This window comes from Branchiostoma lanceolatum, chromosome 6, assembly GCF_035083965.1.
Source record: "Branchiostoma lanceolatum isolate klBraLanc5 chromosome 6, klBraLanc5.hap2, whole genome shotgun sequence".
In the NCBI taxonomy this organism is placed as follows: domain Eukaryota; kingdom Metazoa; phylum Chordata; class Leptocardii; order Amphioxiformes; family Branchiostomatidae; genus Branchiostoma; species Branchiostoma lanceolatum.
In genome coordinates this window covers 9,344,652-9,364,774 of record NC_089727.1, presented here as the reverse complement: position 1 = coordinate 9,364,774, position 20,123 = coordinate 9,344,652, and the positions used below count along the sequence as shown (strand labels likewise).

The following is a 20,123-nucleotide window of genomic DNA, read 5'->3' as shown; positions in this document are numbered from 1 at the left end:
GGTATACCATCTTCTGTGTGTTCAGTTTTGTTTATCCTTCCTGACCACGTAGATTTCATATTGAAGGCGATTATTTGGCCAAACTTTTTGTTATTCGCACGCTTGCATCAGTTTTGGGGTCCCCGGAGGATGTCATCCATGTCATCAAATCGACATGGCCTAAAAAAGAAATCTGTGTATATGCTTAATCATACGTTCTGATTTCTGGATCAGCAAAGAGATTTTAGGGTTTTTAGACACAAATATTAGAATGTCATCAAGTGTCAACAATTATTTTCCATCGCTATGACTAAAACCATTATACGATGCGTCCTTTTTGTGTGCCCAAATACATGGTCATGATGATAATTAGCAAAGGGCATAAGGTTTTGTTTTTCTTTCAAGGTATCCCAATGGTACTATAGGAGGCCTATGTAGGCCAATTAGCAATGGTCGAAACCCACCCCCTGTAGCTAGAAGTAGGCAATTATTCAGGAAAGAGTACATGCATGTCAAAAGATGTGTACACAAGATGCTTGAATATAAAATATTCAGCATATCAGCAAAAGTGATCAACCGCTCAGCACAATTTTCGAACGTATACTGTTGAAAAGAAAAGTGCAACGTTGTTAATTTCACAAAACCCACACGTTACGAGTCTCTTTTGTCCTCTCCTCAAATAGCTTCGAGCTCCTCCGAGAGGACAGAAGAAACTTGGGAGCTATGATAGGTTTGAGTACCAGGCTGTATGTTTACACACGGGGCCGCGAAGTGACTTGGAATGTAAAGCTGCGTTCACGGTGTGACGACCGCACTCTTGTCTTGCTTTGAATCATGACCAACTTGCACAACAGGGTGCACAGAATATTCAAAGGCAACCAAAGCAACATTAGGGCCAAAAATAGATATGAAAGAAATGCTGAAATCTTTAGATGGTAGTGACATTTACTAACATTGTTTAGTACATTTGCGTAATAACATCATACTTTGAATTTTCAAAACCGCGCAAAATCGTGCTGTACGATGATCCCAGGATCCCTTAGTTTCACGAGCCTACAAAAACTCCGGTCACGATTTTCAGTGAGTTCTCACATTACACCGACGTCATATTTTTGCATAGTGGACGTTGCTATACATTGTGATAATGTTGTTTCAACTAATCATGTATAGAAATGACTAAATAGATTGACTTTCAAAATCCGATTTTCGGGCCCTAATATTGCCTTGGTTTCCTTTAACATGTACCAAAAAATATGGCATAAAAAGTAACAAATTTCAGAATTTGCGCCAAGTGCCGCCACCGATTTTCGTATAACTTTGAGTCGACCTGATGTTTATCCATATAATCAAGTCACTGTGGCTTTACCTTTACGATAGACGGAGGTATTATTTTTGGTGTATCTGTGTGTTTGTGTCTATGTGTGTGTGTTTGTGTATGTGTATGTATGTGTGTGTGTGTATGTGTGTGTGTGTATGTGTGTGTGTGTCTGTGTGTTTGTGTCTGTGTGTTTGTGTCTGTGTGTGTGAGTGTGTGTATGTGTGTGTGTGTGTGTGTGTGTATGTGTATGTGTGTGTGTGTGCGTGTGTGTGTCTGTGTGTTTGTGTCTGTTTCCTGGTATCTTTAAGAATTTTTTATGGATGGATTGAGATATATATGCCACGTGGGTAGCTCTTGGGAACTCAAAGGTCAAGTTCGATTATGGGCTGACCTTGGTACTGCAGCAAAATGTCCTGTTTTTGTCCTAAGGTCAAGTTCGATTATGGGCTGACCTTGGTACTGCAGCAAAATGTCCTGTTTTTGTCCTAAGGTCAAGTTCGATTATGGGCTGACCTTGGTACTGCAGCAAAATGTCCTGTTTTGTCCTGTACACGCTAGGGTTTTTATTCTTTGGTGGCAAATACCTTTTGATGTCAGGAAGAACTGGTGTAGATTTGGGCCCGCTAGTTTTGTGTGCAAAAACCTGTCAATGTTATAGCGAGAGGACAACATAGCCAATTCCTATAGCTAAGACTTCCGTTGTAGCCATAAGACCTAAGATGTAATGGTTGTATGCACAGGATAAACAGGCATATACATGTATGAAAAATAAACCATTCCGTAATGCACCTTCAGGTAGTCAAATGTCTGCATCAACGGAATTTCCACCAATTTCTTTTTTGAATTTTTTGTCTAAATTTCCGTTAACAACTGTCTTGTATGCTTGATGTAGCCTTCGTTCCCGTCGTTGTGATATCGAGCATAGTGAGTCCTGAAAACCTTTGGCTTTGGCGTGCTATCTTCTGCAGGCATAATTGCTTGCTTCTGAGTGCCCTTGGAAGAAGCTATCTGTACCACAGGAAGGTCATGTGTAATTGGAGAAGTGCGTTTGACGTATCTGGAAAGTTTCTACGATCAGAGAAGCGAAAGAAACGAAGCGGTCGTGAGCTAACATTAGCACTTATACGCACCCCTATGGTCACGACTGGTCTGAGAAGCGTTATCTCGATCTTCGAGCTCATTGCTTTGAGAAACTATATCGACTTTTTGCAAGAAAGGTCTTCTTCACTTACAATGACCGTTTCATGTCGACAAGAAAACACAATGTGGTCGGTACATACCAGAAGAACCGTTAGTAGTAAGTAGTGTTGTGGTTTGGTGTTATCTACAGTAAACTAGCGTTTAGGTGCCACGGTGTCTGCAAAGTATAGCATCCTTCTTATCGTTTCTTGGAAAGACAAAGATGGTATCTGTCTATGGGATCTTAAAGATGATGTTCTCTTTGATGGTACGCAGTAGGAGACTCACGCATGGAAACGTCTGTTTCTTTTGGCATATCAAAGCAAATATACATTTAGACAATGTATTGCACCACTAACCTGGAAGTAATTCAAATAAGCGAAATGAGTAGCATTTTCACCCGCAAATTTAGCTTCATCATGGTGAGCTAAAACATACCCCGTTTTTAATAACATGTTTTGCTTAGCTACATCTATTAAAAGTGAATAGGGAGGTCCCTGTAGCTCCGAACTGCTAGCAGCCTCAAAATGGGGGTCCCGTGTTCGAGAAAGCACGTTAAAGGGTAAGGGATAGCAACCCTCCTTGTAAATACATACCCTGCTTCAAAAACAGCATGCAGTTAAGGAAACTTGCCGCCCAATGTGCCACTAGGCACTACAATAAGTGTCTGAACGACCGCACATATACAGTAAGTTAAAAAAACCCAGCCCAAAGCAGCTACTTCAAACGATGCATATAAGCGTCGATGACTAAGTTCTGTCAGCAGTTGTGAGAAATGTACGTCGGTTGGCAATTTCAGTTGTCAAGATAGATGTTGTTACATATCTGTTAACAAGATTTAAGACGACGGTGCTGTTGATAACTTGAGTATCCAAATGTCAACTTCGTGTTCAGATGTTCCTTGCATGCCTTAGTTTCAGAAGGTCAACTTTCAGTATCAATCAATAACGTTTCAAGCCTTCAGTATTACGAATTCAGTATGCATTCAGGAACTTGGTTTTTCATCATGATCAGCGTGCATACAGCTGTCGTATATGTTACCTTAGACAAGGAGGTTTTGTAATATCAGCATTTGTATGTATGTATGTACATGTAAGTATGTATGTAATGTTATGTATGCATGTGAATGAAGAGCATAACTGAGTAATCTATTGATGCATTGTCATTAGATTTGGTCTGTTTTTATGCCATATACTATTAAAGAAATGATAAGATTCCCCCCCCCCCCGCTAGCAGCTTTGTTTGGTATTGCAGCAGAACTTCTGTTTTTGGTATCTTGTGTTCTGGACAAGCCATGACCATGACTTTTGGGTGATAGATAGCTCTTGTGCACGGAAATATGTTTTTTTTTCGTAATGGGTTCAACAAACATGAAAAGGGGGGCCTATAAAAATAATACATATTCCTAACAAAACATCTTGCATTTTTGTTTGTTACAGTACGGGTTCATTCACTGTGTATTGGGGGATCTGGTGGTTCGTGGCTTCGGAGAGTCGACATGGCAGCGCATCGTGTAAGTATCACCTGCACAGTCCAAGTACATTACACAACCTAAATGCAGACCTTCGGCATGAGTTCTTCATATTACCTCCGAAAAGGAGGGTCACCTCCGACGGCGGTTCTGCTTTTGGTTGCGTTTGCGTGTTCGCACCAGTCCTTTAACTCAAGATTCTTTTGATGGATTTGCATGTATTTTGGTATGTGGATTGTTATTGATGTCCAAAAGAAACACGGCGATTTTTTTTGTTCCCTGGTGCTATTTTCAGGTACTGCAGAATTTACAGGCCAACACCCCCTTTCTGAACGTAGCGTGGTACAGTCCATAGACAGCTTGATAGCCGACCCCTTATGGAAGGGAGATAACTGGAATTGATTAAAGAAAACGAATGAACGATGATTAAGATTCAGCAAAAAAATAGTTTGAAAAAAATTGATTAAAGGACGAAAGCAATTCGAGGAGAATCACTAATATTTGTCATGCATATGGTTAGGTCTGTGGCATTAATAGATTAACAGAAATTATAGAAAAGTGTCTATAGCGTGAAACTATGTACAATCGCAGTCGGTGGAAATGCGCTTCAGTTAAAAACATATTTATGAGCACGTCGATTCACAGGGAAACTGGCACCTTGCAACAACAGCGACAGTAAGTAAGATCTAGGACTTAGTCAGCGGACATAATTAAAGAATAACTGGCTATCATGAGATTTATAGGAAACTTTTCTGTTTCAAAATACAGCCACATTTACATCCCCAATGTGTCACTATTGGCGTGCAAAAAAACAGTTTCCTAAAACTACTTCATCACAATTGTTATCTATGCGGAACACCTTTTGGCGCTAATACTTCTCCAAAGCCCAACACACTAAAACCTCAGTAGCTGAACATAAGATGGCTCTAGCTCAATAAGCTTTCAGTACAGTTGTGGACATATTTCAAGCTATATTTGTATCTTTAAGACACAGTTGACTACTAAGATCCTCATCAATACGGCTCTTGCTTGCGGCAGAACAAAAATCGGGCACAGCGCCATTTTCGAGCCCACACAGTTAGTTTCAAAAAGGTAAGTGCTTTTACGGCGTCTTCCGTCATTATTTTGAGCATCCAAACAGACGTAACGTCCGTTAAAGACGCCGCTGACGCCAAGGAATATATATCTTAAACTCTCGTGCGTAGCAGATTGACCTTAAGAGCCTGAGGGGCATCTTAGGTCTTAAGCTTGATGGGGCGACAAGGTCATGCTGGCCCTTAAGAGCATCAACTACTCACAACACGTTGAATACTCACGCAAGCTTTTAAGAACGAAAAACATTCTTGTGTGGAAATTAAGGGGATCAGAGCTGTCTAGTTCTATTAAGGGACGTACACTCTTGGGAATCGCATCGGACTGCGCCAAATTGCGTTAGGAAACCGCGCCAACTTTGTGCGAATTTTCGCTAATTTTCCCTTGCAGTCACACTGACGTGCGACGCAGGGGTAATGCTGCGGTCCCATTTACCAATCCGGGGCCCGGCCGGGCAGTTTCTGGGAACGAAAAATATGATGCAAAAGACAACAAAAGACACAAAACGTAAAAATACCCTTTAAACGATATATTGTGTGTTATCTTGATATGTCTTTTTTAATTTTGGTTTTCGCAAAAAGCCCGGCCGGGCCCCGGATTGGAAATGGGACCGAAGCATGAAATACGGGACTTCTACAAACAGAATGACGGCGCCCTGAAGGTCACTTTTTCAGTTTCGGGTCCAAATCAAATGCAAGATAGTTACAAGAATATTCATCAATTAATGACTAAGAAAAGGTAACGAAATTTGCACCTCCAAATTTTCGATGTCAACTGTACATCTTGATCACGGAGTGACCTAGTCTCGCGAGAACACGAGACCAGGACGAGACTTGTGAAGATCGTCCTGCAAGATAACTTTATTGGAAATCGTAGTGTTGTCACTGAATTGAAAACGAATGAACGATGATTAAGATTCAGCAAAAAAATAGTTGCAGTGATTTTGCCGTGTTCCGCCCATTTACGCCATTTTGCGATTTTCTTTTTTAAAAAAAAAGTTGACTAGCTATAGTTTGTACCGGTTTGCGCCATTTTGCGAATGCCTATCGCAGTTTTGGTGCATTTTGATAATATACCTGCTTAGGACTGTGGCGTCGGAATGAATGCAAAGTTAAACTGATCAGATACAAACACGACATTGCTGCCAACATTCTTATCTTAAACTGCCAGTCGAGACGCAACTTGTAGATAGTTGCACATGTCTCACGCTAAACCGTCCAAGTTTTGTCACTGATTGTCGTAGCTACAATCTAAAACTTTGGAAAGTAGCCATCGTCAATATACATCCAAAGTATCCGAAGGGCTTTCAGCCAAGTTGGGTGTTGAAGATCCCATTAAAAAGCTATTAGACACGCCACCTACGTGAGCGTATCTCTCTACGCTTTCCGCTTTGTAGTCAATAGCTGTTAGTGAACACTATATCACGCATGGCATCAAGTTCAAACAAATTCGGCGTACTCCCCAATTTACACAAAATGTGTGTGACCTCGCGGTTTCCGATCAGAATGGAATGTAAAAGTAGGAGGTTTGCACGGTGTGCTGGCTATGACCCCCTAGCCTCCAACAGGCCCTCCTACGGGCGTATGGATCGTAGATTTTGGCAGAAATAGGACTTATTAGATATAACGGAGCCTGCAAATGAAACCCTGGCTAATATTCTCCCTATAGCCGGCGTAGTTAGCCTGGTAGAGACTAATGCCCCCCCCCCCCCCACACACTCACACGCACACATGTTGTGAAGCCTCCGTATAATATATCGTAAGTATCATTTAATAATAAAACATCTACCTTAACACTAATTGAGAGCTTCCATATCCTTGAGTCGGTTCGGAAAATAACCGCCTTTCTGCAAAAGTAATTTCTGTCGTCATTATGACATGGACTTTGGGGCAAATTTCCCCCAATCATTTTATGTGGTTCTGAGCCAGAACCTGTGAAAATTGATTCTAGATTATACCGCAAAATACCGTGCGTACGAAGTGCCAATTTCTGGGATTATGAGGTCTCAGCAAATTGTTTCATGACGTAGGTAGGAAATCATTTCAACACGGGACTGCCCCGGCTGCATTCATAACTCTGTGATTACTTCTCTCTCTGCCTCTCTATTTCTGCCCCTCTCTCTCCCCATCTCTCTCTCTCTATTACCCTTTCTCTCTCTCTCTCTCTCTCTCTCTCTCTCTCTCTCTCTCTCTCTCTCCCTCCCTCCCTCACTCACTCACTCCGTCTCTTCCCTTCACCTCTCTCTCTCCCTTTCTCTCCTCTCCCCCTCCTCCGCTCTCTCCCTCTCTCCTCTCTTTCCTCTCTCTCCCCTCTCCCACCCCCTCTCTCTCCCCTCTCTTTCTCCTCTGTCTCCCTTTCTCTCCCTTTCTATCTCTCCCTCCCTCCGTCTCTTCCCTTCTCCTCTCTCTCTCTCCCTTTCTCTCCTCTCTTTCCCCCTCCCCCTCTCTTTCTCCTCTCTCTCTCTCTCTCTCTCTCTCTCTTTCTTTTCTCTTTCTCTCTCTTGTGGGTACGGTTTTAGGAATTTTTGTAAGGAATCTTTTAGAGCAATTCGTTTATCACCGTTTTGTTGATCTGTCTTCAAATTCCTTTCTGTAACGCTAGGCAATGGTGGTTTTTGATGTACAGCCATGTTGCTTCACTTAGCATGTTCTTTTTTTCAGAAAGAACTCTGGGATCGAGCTGGGAGGCGGGACGTTTCTGATGCATAAAGTGTACAGTGATGACGACACGTGGAGACTACTGAACGCCATATCCGAGCAGCTGGGTATTCATTATTTGATTACTAGTTTGCTTGTTTGTTTATTTGTTTGAACCACTATTCATTAATCAAATCGGCATGCTGACCACTTTTTTTAAATCATAAATAATTTATAAACATATATCCTTACACGTATACATGGTACAGAGACACACGATGTAGGTTGTCGTATTTGTTTCAAGTATTGCAAATGACACTTCAAAGAGTTTGGGAGCTTTTGGGTCTTCTGAAAGTCTCTCAATCCCTTTCAACTTTCTATGTTGTTCCTAAGGGAGTGAAATCTCGCTTGTACCTTGTCTGTCAATGAAATCCTCAGAAGAATCACTATCCACGCAGACTCTACTATACCATTAGCACAGTTGGTGTTAGAAAGCCATTTGGTAGTTTATCATTTGAGTTTTAGATTAAAGTTGCAATTCAAACGAGTCGTTCACATTTCAAACGCCACAGCAGTCCCTTGATCCAGAAAACAAAGAATGAGCCAAGGAATGGTCACGCAAACTCCACTATACCTTCGGCACAGCTGGTGCCAGAAAGCCCTTTTAGTACTTTATGGTTTGAGTTTCAGATAAAAGTTGCAAAGAGTCGTTCACATCTTAATGGCCACAAAAGCATGAAAAGTTAACTAGTTACAGTCAATGGTCAATTTTCTAGAAAATTTCCAACAATTATCCATGAAGACTATACTATACCATAAGCACCAGTTAGTATCAGAAAGGTAGTTTAAGATTTGAGTTTCATATAAATTAGAAATATAAAGTTGTGAAGAAGTGTTCACATTTTAAACACCACAGATTTCCATCCCATCCACACAGACTCTACTATGCCATTAGCACAGTGTCAGAAAGCCTCGATAGCTTATGATTTGAGTTTCAGACAAAAGTCGTACAGAATCCTTCACATTTTATGCACTACAGAGTTCGAATTTCAGGACACTTCAATTTTCTAGGAAAAATTTAATCCAGAATTATCCACACACTATATTATACCATTAGCACAGTTGGTGCGCAGAAGATCTCGTAGTAGCTTGTGATATGAGTTTTAGATAAAAGTCATAAAGAATTCTTCACATTTTATGCGCCATAGAGTTCGAATTCCAGGACACTTCAATTGTCTAAGAACGTTCAATCCAGAATCATCCACGGAGACTCTACCATGCCGTTATTATCACAGTTGTTGCACAGAGAGTCTCGGTAGTTTATGATATGAGTTTAAGATATGAGTTGTAAAGAATCCTTCACCTATTATGCACCATAGAGTTTGAATTTGAGGACACTTCAATTTTCCAGTAAAGTTAAATCCAGAATTATCCACACAGCTGGTGTCAGAAAATCTTGATAGTTTAAAATATGCGTTTCAGATAAACGTTGTAAAGGGTCCTTCACGTTTCATGCACCACAGAGTTCGATTTCCAGGACGCTTCAATTTTCTTGGAAATTTAAATCAGGAATGATCCACGCAGATTTTAACATGCCATTTTTAGCACAGTTGGCGTCAGAAAGTATCGGTAGTTTATGATTTGAGTTTTAGATATGAGTTGTAAAGAATCCTTCACCTATTATGCACCACAGAGTTTGACTTTCATGACACTTCAATTTTACTGTTAAGTTAAATCCAGAATCATCCACGCGCAGACTCTACCATACCATTAGCACAGCGAGTGTCAGAAAGCCCTTTGGTAGTTAATGGTTTGAGTTTCAGATAAAAGTTTGAAAGAGTCGTTCACATTTCAAACGCCACAAGGTTCCGTTGATCCAGAAATCCAGGAATGATCCCAGAACTAGTTATGCAAACTCTACTATATCATTAGCACAACTGATGGCAGAAGGTAAATGTATTTTGGCATCTAGTTTATGATTTGAATGTTAGATAAAAGTTGTAAAATGTCCTTCAAATTTTAAAGGCCACAAAAGTTACAGGAATCTTCAATTTTCTTGCAAAGTTCCAACAATTATCCATGAAGACTATACTGTACTATACAATACGTACAGTTAGTATCAGAAATGATGTTTAGGATTTGAGCGTTAGATGAATTAAAAGTATAAAGTTCACATTTTAAACACTACTTCCTGGAAACTCCAGTTTTCTAGGAAATTCAAAACAAGGATCATCCACGCAGACTCCACTATGCCAATAGCATAGTGTCAGAAAGCCTTGGTAGCTTATGATTTGAGTTTCAGATAAAGGTTATAAATTAATGAGTCGTTTATATTTTAAACGTCATCAAGTTACAGGGATCTACAATTCTGGGAAATTTCCAAGAGTTACCCACGTGAACTCTATCAAGGCCATACCATAAGCACAGTTGGTATCAGAGATCCCTTTGGTAGTTTATGATTTGAGTTTGAGATAAATGTTGTGAAAAGTCCTTCACATTTCAAACGCCACAAGGTTCACATTGATCCAGAAATCCAGGAATGATCCCAGAAATAGTCACGCAAACTCTACTATACCATTAGTGCAGCGGGTGTCAGAAAGCCCTTTAGTAGTTTATGGTTTGAGTATCAGATAAAAGTTGCATAGGGTCGTTCGCATTTCAAATGCCACACAAGCATTAAAAGTTATAGGAATCTTAAATTTTATAGAAAAGTTTCAACAATCATCCATAGAGACTATACTATACTAAACGTATAGTTAGTATCAGAAAGGTGGTTTAGGATTTAAGTGTTAGATGAATTAAAAGTATAAAGTTAACATTTTAAACACTACTTCCTGGAAACTCCAGTTTTCTAGGAAATTTAAAACCAGAATCATCCACGCAGACTCCACTATGCCAATAGCATAGTGTCAGAAAGCCTTGGTAGCTTATGATTTGAGTTTCAGATAAAGGTTATTAAGAGTCGTTTACGTTTTAAACGTCATAAAGTTACAGGAATCTACAAATCTGAGAAAGTTCCAAGAGTTACCCACATGAACTCTACTATACCATTAGCACAATTGGTCCCTTTGGTAGTTTATGATTTGAGTTTCAGATGAATTGAAAATATAAAGTTGTGAAGAATTGTTCACCTTTCAAACACCACAGAGTTCCTGGAAATTCCCTTTTCCAAGGAAAGTTAAATCCAGAATCATCCACACAGACTCTACTATACCATTAGTACAGTTGGTGTCATAAAGTCCAGGTAGATTATGATCTGAGTTTTAGACAAAAGTTGTAGAAAGTTCCTAACATTTTGTGCGCCTCATAGTTCGAATTCCAGGGCACTTCAATTTTCTGGAAAGTTAAATCTAGAATACGTCGATGAAGGTTAGACATCCAGGTAATTACAAAAATCTTGCTCAGAGTCACTGACGAAAAGTACTGGATGCTCCTTGAAACGTCTGACCGTTTTCAAAATCATATCGAGTTGCTTGAGTAACTGTAACAGTTATTTGGCTTTAGATATAAAATCATCCACGCAGACTGTACCATACCATTAGCACAGTTGGTGCACAGAAATCCTCGCGGTAGCTTATGATTTGAGTTTTATATAAAAGTTGTAAAGGGTCCTTCACCTATTAAGAGCTCCAGGAATCTCCCACTCACAGATTAGGTAAATGTGGTCTCCAGTTATTCTGCTAAGCGGTAAAAAGTGAAGAATACCAATTTTCAGGCTACGTGGGCTCCGAGCAGTGGTGTGGAACAGTTCACATTGCTGACGTCAATGCCGTTGAGAGCTGTTAATGACGAGCCTTTCAAAACGATTGCCGCCTGCTAAAGGGCTATTAAATGCACGGTTTATTGCCGCGACGCCTACACTTAGCAGTTAACACGCTAATTTAGATTAATAGATAGGTACAGGATTGCCTCGTAACTGATTCTGAGAGGTGATAATATAGCGCTTCACGTTGAGCGAAGGGCATTAACCCTGACGCCGTCTTCATTTTCCTAATACCAGCCCTTGTGGCCACGGAGTTTTTAAATATGAAACCTTTCTGAGGTCTTCTTAAAGCACACATAATTGTGCATCGTGTGACAGCGTTCTGAAAAGTAGATCACAACAACACAATATATTTGCCTACAGAACTGCTGGCAGTATTTTCTTCTATTCACTTGTGTGCGAAGATAATATTATACATCAGGTGGAAATATTTTGTCAAATTGACCTTATATAATATCAAGACAGTGCATAAACCTTAGACGCAGAACATCTATGTTTGATATAATCTTTTTTTTTCTCTGTGAACCTATGGCATCGCTAAGGGGCCTCTCTGTGATTATTAAGCTGGAAGACAATATATGTTTGTTGAATGCGAAGTAAATACATACAGGCGTCCGCCATATTGACTTTCGTATTCTCGCGTCATTACAGAACTCTCGCGAGAAGCCGTATTGGAATCCATGGGAGAACACTTCGTCCGATACTGCATAGAGAATGGCTTCGGCAGCCTGCTCAGGGTCCTCGGCGGAAGCCTGAAGGACCTCTTGTGTAACCTGGACAGCTTGCACGAACATCTGGCCAGCACCTATCCGGGCATCCGTTCTCCTTCTTTCTGTTGCACTGAGGGACCTGATGACACCCTTTTTCTGCACTACTATAGCGAAAGATCTGGTAAGTCAAAGAGTTAACGTTATAGCTTCAAGTACTGATATAGCTAGATGCGGTTTGTCTACACCTATGTAAAACAGTTATTAAGAATTCTTATGATGATACAAAATTGTGTGTCTCTTTTTGCTTGTACTGTTGTGAAGTTCAAGTTATGATCCGTTTATAGGTCTGAAATAGAGAGGAGGAGGAGATAGACTCACATTTGGGACCGCATTGTTGCTGCAACGCCATCATGCGGCAAGGAGTAGTGCAGTCCACTCAGGCCCTGATGAAGGCATCTGAGGAGTAACCTAATCGTTGGATCTTAAGCTACATACTAACGATTTTATTAATGCTTTTCTGTATCTAGGGCTCTATCCAATCGTGAAAGGTCTTGTCCGCATGATCGCCAAGGAGTTCTTCAGCGTCAGTGTCGCTGTCGAGGTAGTTTCAGAGGAACCCCAGCTGACGTCATGCAGCCAGGGACAGGTCGTGACCTTTTCCATACGTCATCTCAGCTGCAACGGTCACCCTGGGGACGAGAAGAGACTAAGCAGCGGGACGATCTGTCCAACCACAAGCAACGACCCAAACGACCTTCCGCTCAGCGTAGACACTCTCAATGACATCTTCCCCTTCCACGTCATGCTAGACAGAAATCTTAAGGTCGTCCAGATGGGGCGAAGTCTTCAGAGGTTGCTGAAGGGTAACATCACGTCAGGCGAGCTAAAATTTCAAGACATCTTCGAAATCATCCGTCCGAAGGTAGAATCTCTCTTCAGTGCCATAGTGCGACATCTTAACACGATATACGTCGTGAGAACAGTCCAAGGAATCATCAGCAACAAAGAGCAACATTATACAGTGCAAGCTAGTGAAGGAGCAAGTGCTTCTGGTAGTGTAGACTTAGAGGAATCCACTCTAAAGCTAAAGGGGGAGATGGTTTTCGTTCCAGAATCAGACATGCTTCTCTTTCTTTGTTCTCCTCGTGTCAAAGACTTGTCGGAGTTCTTGAGGAAAGGTCTTTACTTCAGTGACACGCCGCTTCATGACAGTAGCCGTGACGTCTTGATGGTGAACCATCTGCGTAGCAGGGAGAGGGACTTGCTGGACAAGATAGAGGATGTCGGAAACCAACTTCGCAAGCTGCAAGGGAAGCTGAGCGAAGACAAACGTCGCACGGAAGAACTACTGCATTCTATTCTCCCGTCAAATGTGGTATGAACCCTTTTCGTTATACGTCTGCCACAATGTGTACATCTATCATATATCTTTTATAGACCAAGGCGCTAAACGCGCATGTCTTTTCCGGTTGTTTTGAAAGTAATTCTTACTAGAGTGTAGTATCTGCAGAAGCATTTACGGACAGGTGTTTGTGTCAGTGTGAAGGTCAGAGTTCTTTTCCGGTTAATGGTTTCGTCATCCAACAAAACAGGTTTTGTTATCGCAAATTTGTAACCATTACTATAGGCTAATTCATAAACAGTATATACATACGACATTTTTTACTAAGGACTTTTGAGTGATGTTACATTTTAAAATAATAGACTAATAGATATGATATAGCCACTTCTGAACAATGCCAAGTGACTCTAACGTTTACCTAGTAGTGCTGATAAAATTGACTCAAATATATATTTTCTTAAATCTGCCTATATTTGTCTTCAGAAACTGTGTGCAATGTTGATATCACAACCTTAGGTACAGAGTCTAGTGTCCAACAGTCCGGTCGAGGCCGAAGCCCACCCCGTAGTGTCCATCCTCTTCTCGGACATCGTCAACTTCACGGGCATCTGTGAGAGGGTGGAGCCCATGGACATCGTGCGCATGCTCAACAAGTTGTACACAAGCTTTGACGTGCTCAGCAAGCTGAATGAACTTTACAAGGTCAGACCTTTCTGATATTTTAGGACAGTAGCCACTAATAACAATCTACATTAAACATAATGTAAAAAAAGGCAACTTCAGTCATAATATCATCCGTGAACATTCCAGGTCATAACAACTCACCCCACGCAGTAGCTTGATATGTCAAGCGCTCGAAAGTCCAATTTAAGCAATTCTATACGGCGGAAAAGATCGACGAGGGTCGAAGTTTCAAAATGATGCCGCCATTTTGAATCCGATGACGTCAAACCAACCAGCTGCAGGGGTCCTCACAGGCCTAAAAATTGGCCAATTTTTTTAATCAAATCTAAAGGGCTCCACCCTGCACTTCCTTGGCAATTCAAGATTTCATCTACATTTTCCAGGGAAAGGGCTTCTTTAAGTCTTAGGCTATGACTTTGTAATTATAGTGACCTTTGCCCTGTAACAGCTTTGTCATGACGTCAAAAGCAGGGCGAATCGTCACTGATCTCAGTGCCAACGCGTAATGGTTTCCTCATCAATTGTCTGCGTTTTATTCCAGTTCCACGACCATTGACGTCACTGTTGTTGACAAAGGAATATGTAACTAGAAAGGCAACATTTCGAGAAAATGTAGGACATTTCCCTTCCTTTAATAAAGGAAGTATGAAATATGACGTTTCTGCATATATATTTCTTACTACGTTTTTCGGTATATAATATTTGTGTGTGTTTCCTTTTAGTAACTACGCTGACCTTCTTATATCATAACGTGAAAAATGCTTGGTAAATACGTGTTTTCAAGTTACATATTCCCCACCATACTGTGCACATTGCATTTTGTAATCACTAGATCAAAGAGAGTGCAAATGCAAATGAATGCAAATTAGCCTTTCACTCAGCACACGTAAGTAGAAATGACGGAAACTCCCGCAGTTAATAGTGAGCTTGTTTAAATGTTAACACTCCCCCGTTTGACAGCTTATCAGACGGAGTGGACGGGAAATGTCGTCTGCAGACCGTTACACGAATTGACGGGTTGGCATTTCACTATGTACGTGTGAACAAAATTCTAAGCCTGGCGGTTGATTAAGAATGACAGAAATTTTAGATTGAAACATTTGCTCAAAAGAGATTTTGACATGAACGCACTAATGGCGAGTGAGAAAAAATAACTTATTTAAAAGTCGTCTCAAATTGTCTTCAATTTGAAACTTGTTGCATTAGCAATAGCTTGACGCACGAAGACATGTGACGAGAAAAACGTCCGAAGCAATAATAGCCTCAAGTAATGCTAGTTTTAATCAATCAATCAATCATCCGCAGGCATCAAATGCTGACGCATGGCGGCTGTAGATTTCGCTCTCCAGGATTCTATTTTCGGCACAGGACTTTCAGTTGGCTCTCCCGTATTGCAGATTAGTAGATGTCTGCCTGTCTATCTCTTTCTCCTGTTCGGAAAGGGGGTAGATAAGAGGTTATAAGCTATGATTCACTTTATATGTTGACGCGTCAAGAGCGCCGACTAGCGGAACAGAAAATATGGGCAGGCAATAACGCTCGGTTTTCTTGTGATGTTGTATGGTAGGTGGAAACTATCGGTGACGCCTACATGGTGGCGGGAGGGATCCCTGAAAAGGTGGAGGATCATGCTGACAGAGTCGTTGTCATGGCGATGGGGATGATGGACGTCTCCAAGACAGTGACGTCACCGGACGGAGACAAGCCTTTATCCGTAGGTCAAAGACATTAGATCTCATCAGTTCGCTTCACAATCTCCGAATACTATCAATATTGGGACTACATTTGCACATGCTAGAAACAGGTTCATAAAAAAAAAGTTCCTGTACAAAATCATCAGTTCATGCAGTCCAGCACTGAATATGACAAGAAATGTATTTCCCCTAGTTTCATCGATGTATGATCTCTTAAAGCATGTCGTTGCGTTCGTGATGAGTAGCTTCACCCGGTCGTTAATTGAATACGAAGATCTTTGTATATAACCAAAGAGTTGATGCCTGGCCGACTCATGGCAATACTAACTGGTTCAACTTCACACTGCCTGCAGCTAGGTGTCGCTGCTGCAGTGGGAAGGATGCGGTCCCCATACGTGACTGAGTTTATATTCCCCTCATCACGCTTCATGGATGAAGTGAAGTGAAGTAAAAGTATTGCCTGATAAGGGTGACGGATGGTCACCGAAACGATGTCTAGGCATTAGGTCTTCGGTTGGGTATAAATAAAAAAAAGTGTATAAAGAACTTTGTTATCCAGTATGCCGTATCACCCTTTCAGATCCAAGTAGGGGTCCATTCCGACCAGTGTATGGTAGGAGTGGTCGGCACCACGATGCCCCGGTATTGTCTGTTCGGAAACACTGTCAGTAAAAAACTTTGTTATATTATCCAGCATGTCTTTACCCTTCCAGATCCGTGTGGGGGTCCATTCCGGCCCGTGTATGGCAGGAGTGGTCGGCACCACGATGCCCCGGTATTGTCTGTTCGGAAACACTGTCAGTAAAAAACTTTGTTATATTATCCAGCATGTCTTTACCCTTTCAGATCCGTGTGGGGGTCCATTCCGGCCCGTGTATGGCAGGAGTGGTCGGCACCACGATGCCCCGGTATTGTCTGTTCGGAAACACTGTCAGTAAAAAACTTTGTTATATTATCCAGCATGTCTTTACCCTTCCAGATCCGTGTGGGGGTCCATTCCGGCCCGTGTATGGCAGGAGTGGTCGGCACCACGATGCCCCGGTATTGTCTGTTCGGAAACACTGTCAGTAAAAAAACTTTGTTATATTATCCAGCATGTCTTAACCCTTCCAGATCCGTGTGGGGGTCCATTCCGGCCCGTGTATGGCAGGAGTGGTCGGCACCACGATGCCCCGGTATTGTCTGTTCGGAAACACCGTCAGCCTGGCCAGTAGGATGGAGAGCTGTAGTCAACCCGGCAAGATCAACATCAGCGATGCAACCAAAATGTACAACTTTAAAGAAAGCATTTCCTTTTGCAATGCAATATTGGATTTAAATAAAAAAGATAAAGGATCTATACTATGTTTCTGTGTCATATAGATCGCTCGCTGTAGATTTGTTATTTGTTGTACGACTGCAAGCGTGTTCCCGTATACTTACTACCATAGCTATGGCAAACAATCTTAGATATTGAAACTATTGTTTTTGGAATGCTGCTGGGTTTGTGGCTTGAACAGAAATATGCCTTCAAGGCAAGGGTTTGATTTCGAGTTTGATTTTGTCATTTGGCTAGAAATAATACAGGCTGAATTGAACCAGTTACATGTATTTGTTATTCTAAAAGAAATTTATAGATTTCTATCTGCATGCTACTAGGTAAATATGTATGCATTTTGATGTTTTAACAGATTTTCCATGTATGCTTCAGGTGTCTCCACAAAGGCAGCTATATATTCGAAGAAAACATGTCGTCAAGTCTTCCGATACGCAGTTACTTCGTGCAGGCGTCGTGCCGGACACCAAAGTCCCCGGTCAGCCCGAAGAGCCCCCTGGCAGCTGGCATGGGACTGTTCCTGACGCCACAGCCTTCTCCGTGTGTTACACCAGAAACTACGCCACTTCATAGCCCTTGTCTCAGCAGGAGAAACTCGGAATTATTCGACATAACAGCAGCAATAGAGGTCATCCATTATACATATATTCTACAATGCGATGCTAGTTCAGTACCAAGGACAGTATGTGCTTGTACTATAGTACTAGGGACAATGGGTGGTGATAGTGCAGTACAAGGGACAGTGTGTGATGGTAGTTCAGTACGTACCAGGGACAGTGTGTCAGGGTAGTTTAGTACCAGGGACAGAGCGTGATGGTAGTTCAGTACCAGGATAGTGTGTGCTGGTAATTCATCACCAGGGACAGTGTGTGATGGTAGTTCAGTACAAGGGACAGTCTGTGGGGGTAGTTCAGCACCAGGGACAGTGTGTGCTGGTAGTTCAGTGTGTGATGGTTGTGCAGTACAAGAACAGTGTGTGAGGGTAGTTCAGTGTCAGGGACAGTGTGTGATGGTAGTTCAGTACAAGGGGCAGTGTTTGATGGTAATTCAGTACTAGAGACAGTGTGTAATGGTAGCTCAGTACCAAGGGACAGTGTTTCATGGTAATTCAGTACTAGAGACAGTGTTCGATGGTAGTTCAAAACCAGGGACAGTGTGTGATGGTAGTTTAGCACCAGGGATGTGTGTGATGGTAGTTCAGCACCAGGGATGTGTGATGGTAGCTCAGTACCAAGGACAGTGTGTGAGGGTAGTTTTGCGCCATGGACAGTGTGTGATGGTAGTTCAGCACGAGGGACAGTGTGTGATGGTAGATAATCACAAAGAACAGTGTGTGCTGGTAGTTCAGTACCAGGGACAGTGTGTGATGGTAAGTGATAGACTTTTAGTACCAGGGCCTGTGTGACGTTAGCATTACAGGTTTGTAAAAGGAACCTAGATACCTGATTTTTGTTAATTCTTGTGACTTTCATTCATTTAGGATCTTTCTGTGAAGGTGACTAGTCCGGAAGACAGGACAAGGCAGGAAATGGTTGACCGGAAGTGCACGTTCTATTCCAAGATGGCGGACCAACTGCGCCGGAAGTTGATGCGGGTTGAGCTTGGAAGCCCACGGAAGAAGCTGTCACAACTGAAAAGAGGAAGAAGTTCTAGTCTTCATGCCAAAGATAAGAGGTTTTCACGGAGCCTCTCAAATCTTGGTAAACTGTGGGAGGGACAAGAGTGACTAAATGCCGCTGGGACAAAGTTACCACAGACACTCACTTGTAAAGGCTTGTCTTCCGAAGAGGTGCCATTATAAAACTATCACAGAAACTTTCAGTGTGATCTACTAAACATATTTGGCTATAGGTAGAAGCCAGGAAAAATGATACCAAGTCAAGAATTGGTACAACACCGATTACATAAAATGTGCTATTTATTTCAGCCGACGTTAAGACGAAACTACGGACTACAGTGAAATGACATGCAGTTTTGGTACCAATCGCATGTCGTCTCTCTTAGTCTGGAAAGCACAATGTTACTCTAATCGAACATCCTCCCCGACCGTTGTACGGCAGACATTGTTATCAAGTTATCTGTCTTAATCTAGACATGTTTCCCTGTCATATATTGTGTGTGTTGATCTGATTAAAAATGTACGTTTTTTGGAACAAAGTGGACAGAATACTACGACTTCTATGAGTCAGATAATCCGTGGGTAAGTCAGTCTCGATTGTTGCTTAACATGTGTAATATAGACCAGTCTAACGGCCTGTTATCCAACACCACAATTCGTCCCGCTCTACCAAGGCGTAAGTGTTTTCATGTGACGGCCAGACTGGGAAAGGCTGTCAACGGTTGAACTTAAGTAAACACATTGACTTGTATCGCCCCCCCCCCCCCGTGTACACTAAATGTCGGGCAGTAACTTTCTAGCGAGGTCCAATCATATGGCTGCTCGCAGGTCACCGAACGTCACCGACAATTAGCCAATGACGGTCGAGTTTGGGGTTGTTAACACCCCTGGTCTTATGTAAATGTCATCAACTCAAACCAAGCGCCTTTGACACGTCGATGAAGATTAGACAAGCGCCTTTGAGTTGTTATTCCCACTACTTCCTTACGTATACATCTAGATCTAGATCTATCAGTTTGTAAAGTTAACTTTCACCACCAAAACGCGAAGAGACTGAAGAGATGAAGTTTTACAGCTTCAATGGCGCTGCACTAGCGCTAATGGAGCGGTCATTGCGGGAGGGAATAGATCCCGACAAGGGTGAAAGTCTTCGAGTCGACCCAACATTTCCCACCGAAAGCAAGCTCTCAAAGACGGGCCGCGTACAGAAGTGGAGGGAAATCAAGGGTCAGGATTTTGTGGCACATTGTGAGGCCCCAAATCACCGACTGCCGGCGAGAAAAGACATTGAAAGGATTTTCCGGCAAAGTCACCTAAGAACA

General features: G+C 41.9%; 2 protein-coding genes across 2 annotated transcripts; both read left to right on the top strand.

Moving 5' to 3' along the window:
* Nucleotides 1–3,089: 3,089 nt before the first annotated feature.
* LOC136437233 (guanylate cyclase soluble subunit beta-1-like) lies at nt 3,090–16,939 on the top strand. The gene is made up of 9 exons (XM_066431713.1): nt 3,090–3,164; nt 3,916–3,989; nt 7,700–7,803; nt 12,090–12,329; nt 12,676–13,523; nt 14,007–14,192; nt 15,742–15,888; nt 16,582–16,669; nt 16,848–16,939. Exons 1-9 carry the CDS (start codon nt 3,090–3,092, stop codon nt 16,937–16,939), a joined length of 1,854 nt encoding a protein of 617 aa, XP_066287810.1.
* Nucleotides 16,940–16,987: 48 nt separating this feature from the next.
* LOC136436457 (uncharacterized) lies at nt 16,988–19,378 on the top strand. The gene is made up of 3 exons (XM_066430450.1): nt 16,988–17,136; nt 17,559–17,811; nt 18,664–19,378. The coding sequence occupies exons 1-3, from the start codon at nt 17,012–17,014 to the stop codon at nt 18,907–18,909; spliced, it is 624 nt and encodes a 207-aa protein (XP_066286547.1). The 5' UTR covers nt 16,988–17,011; the 3' UTR covers nt 18,910–19,378.
* Nucleotides 19,379–20,123: the final 745 nt, after the last annotated feature.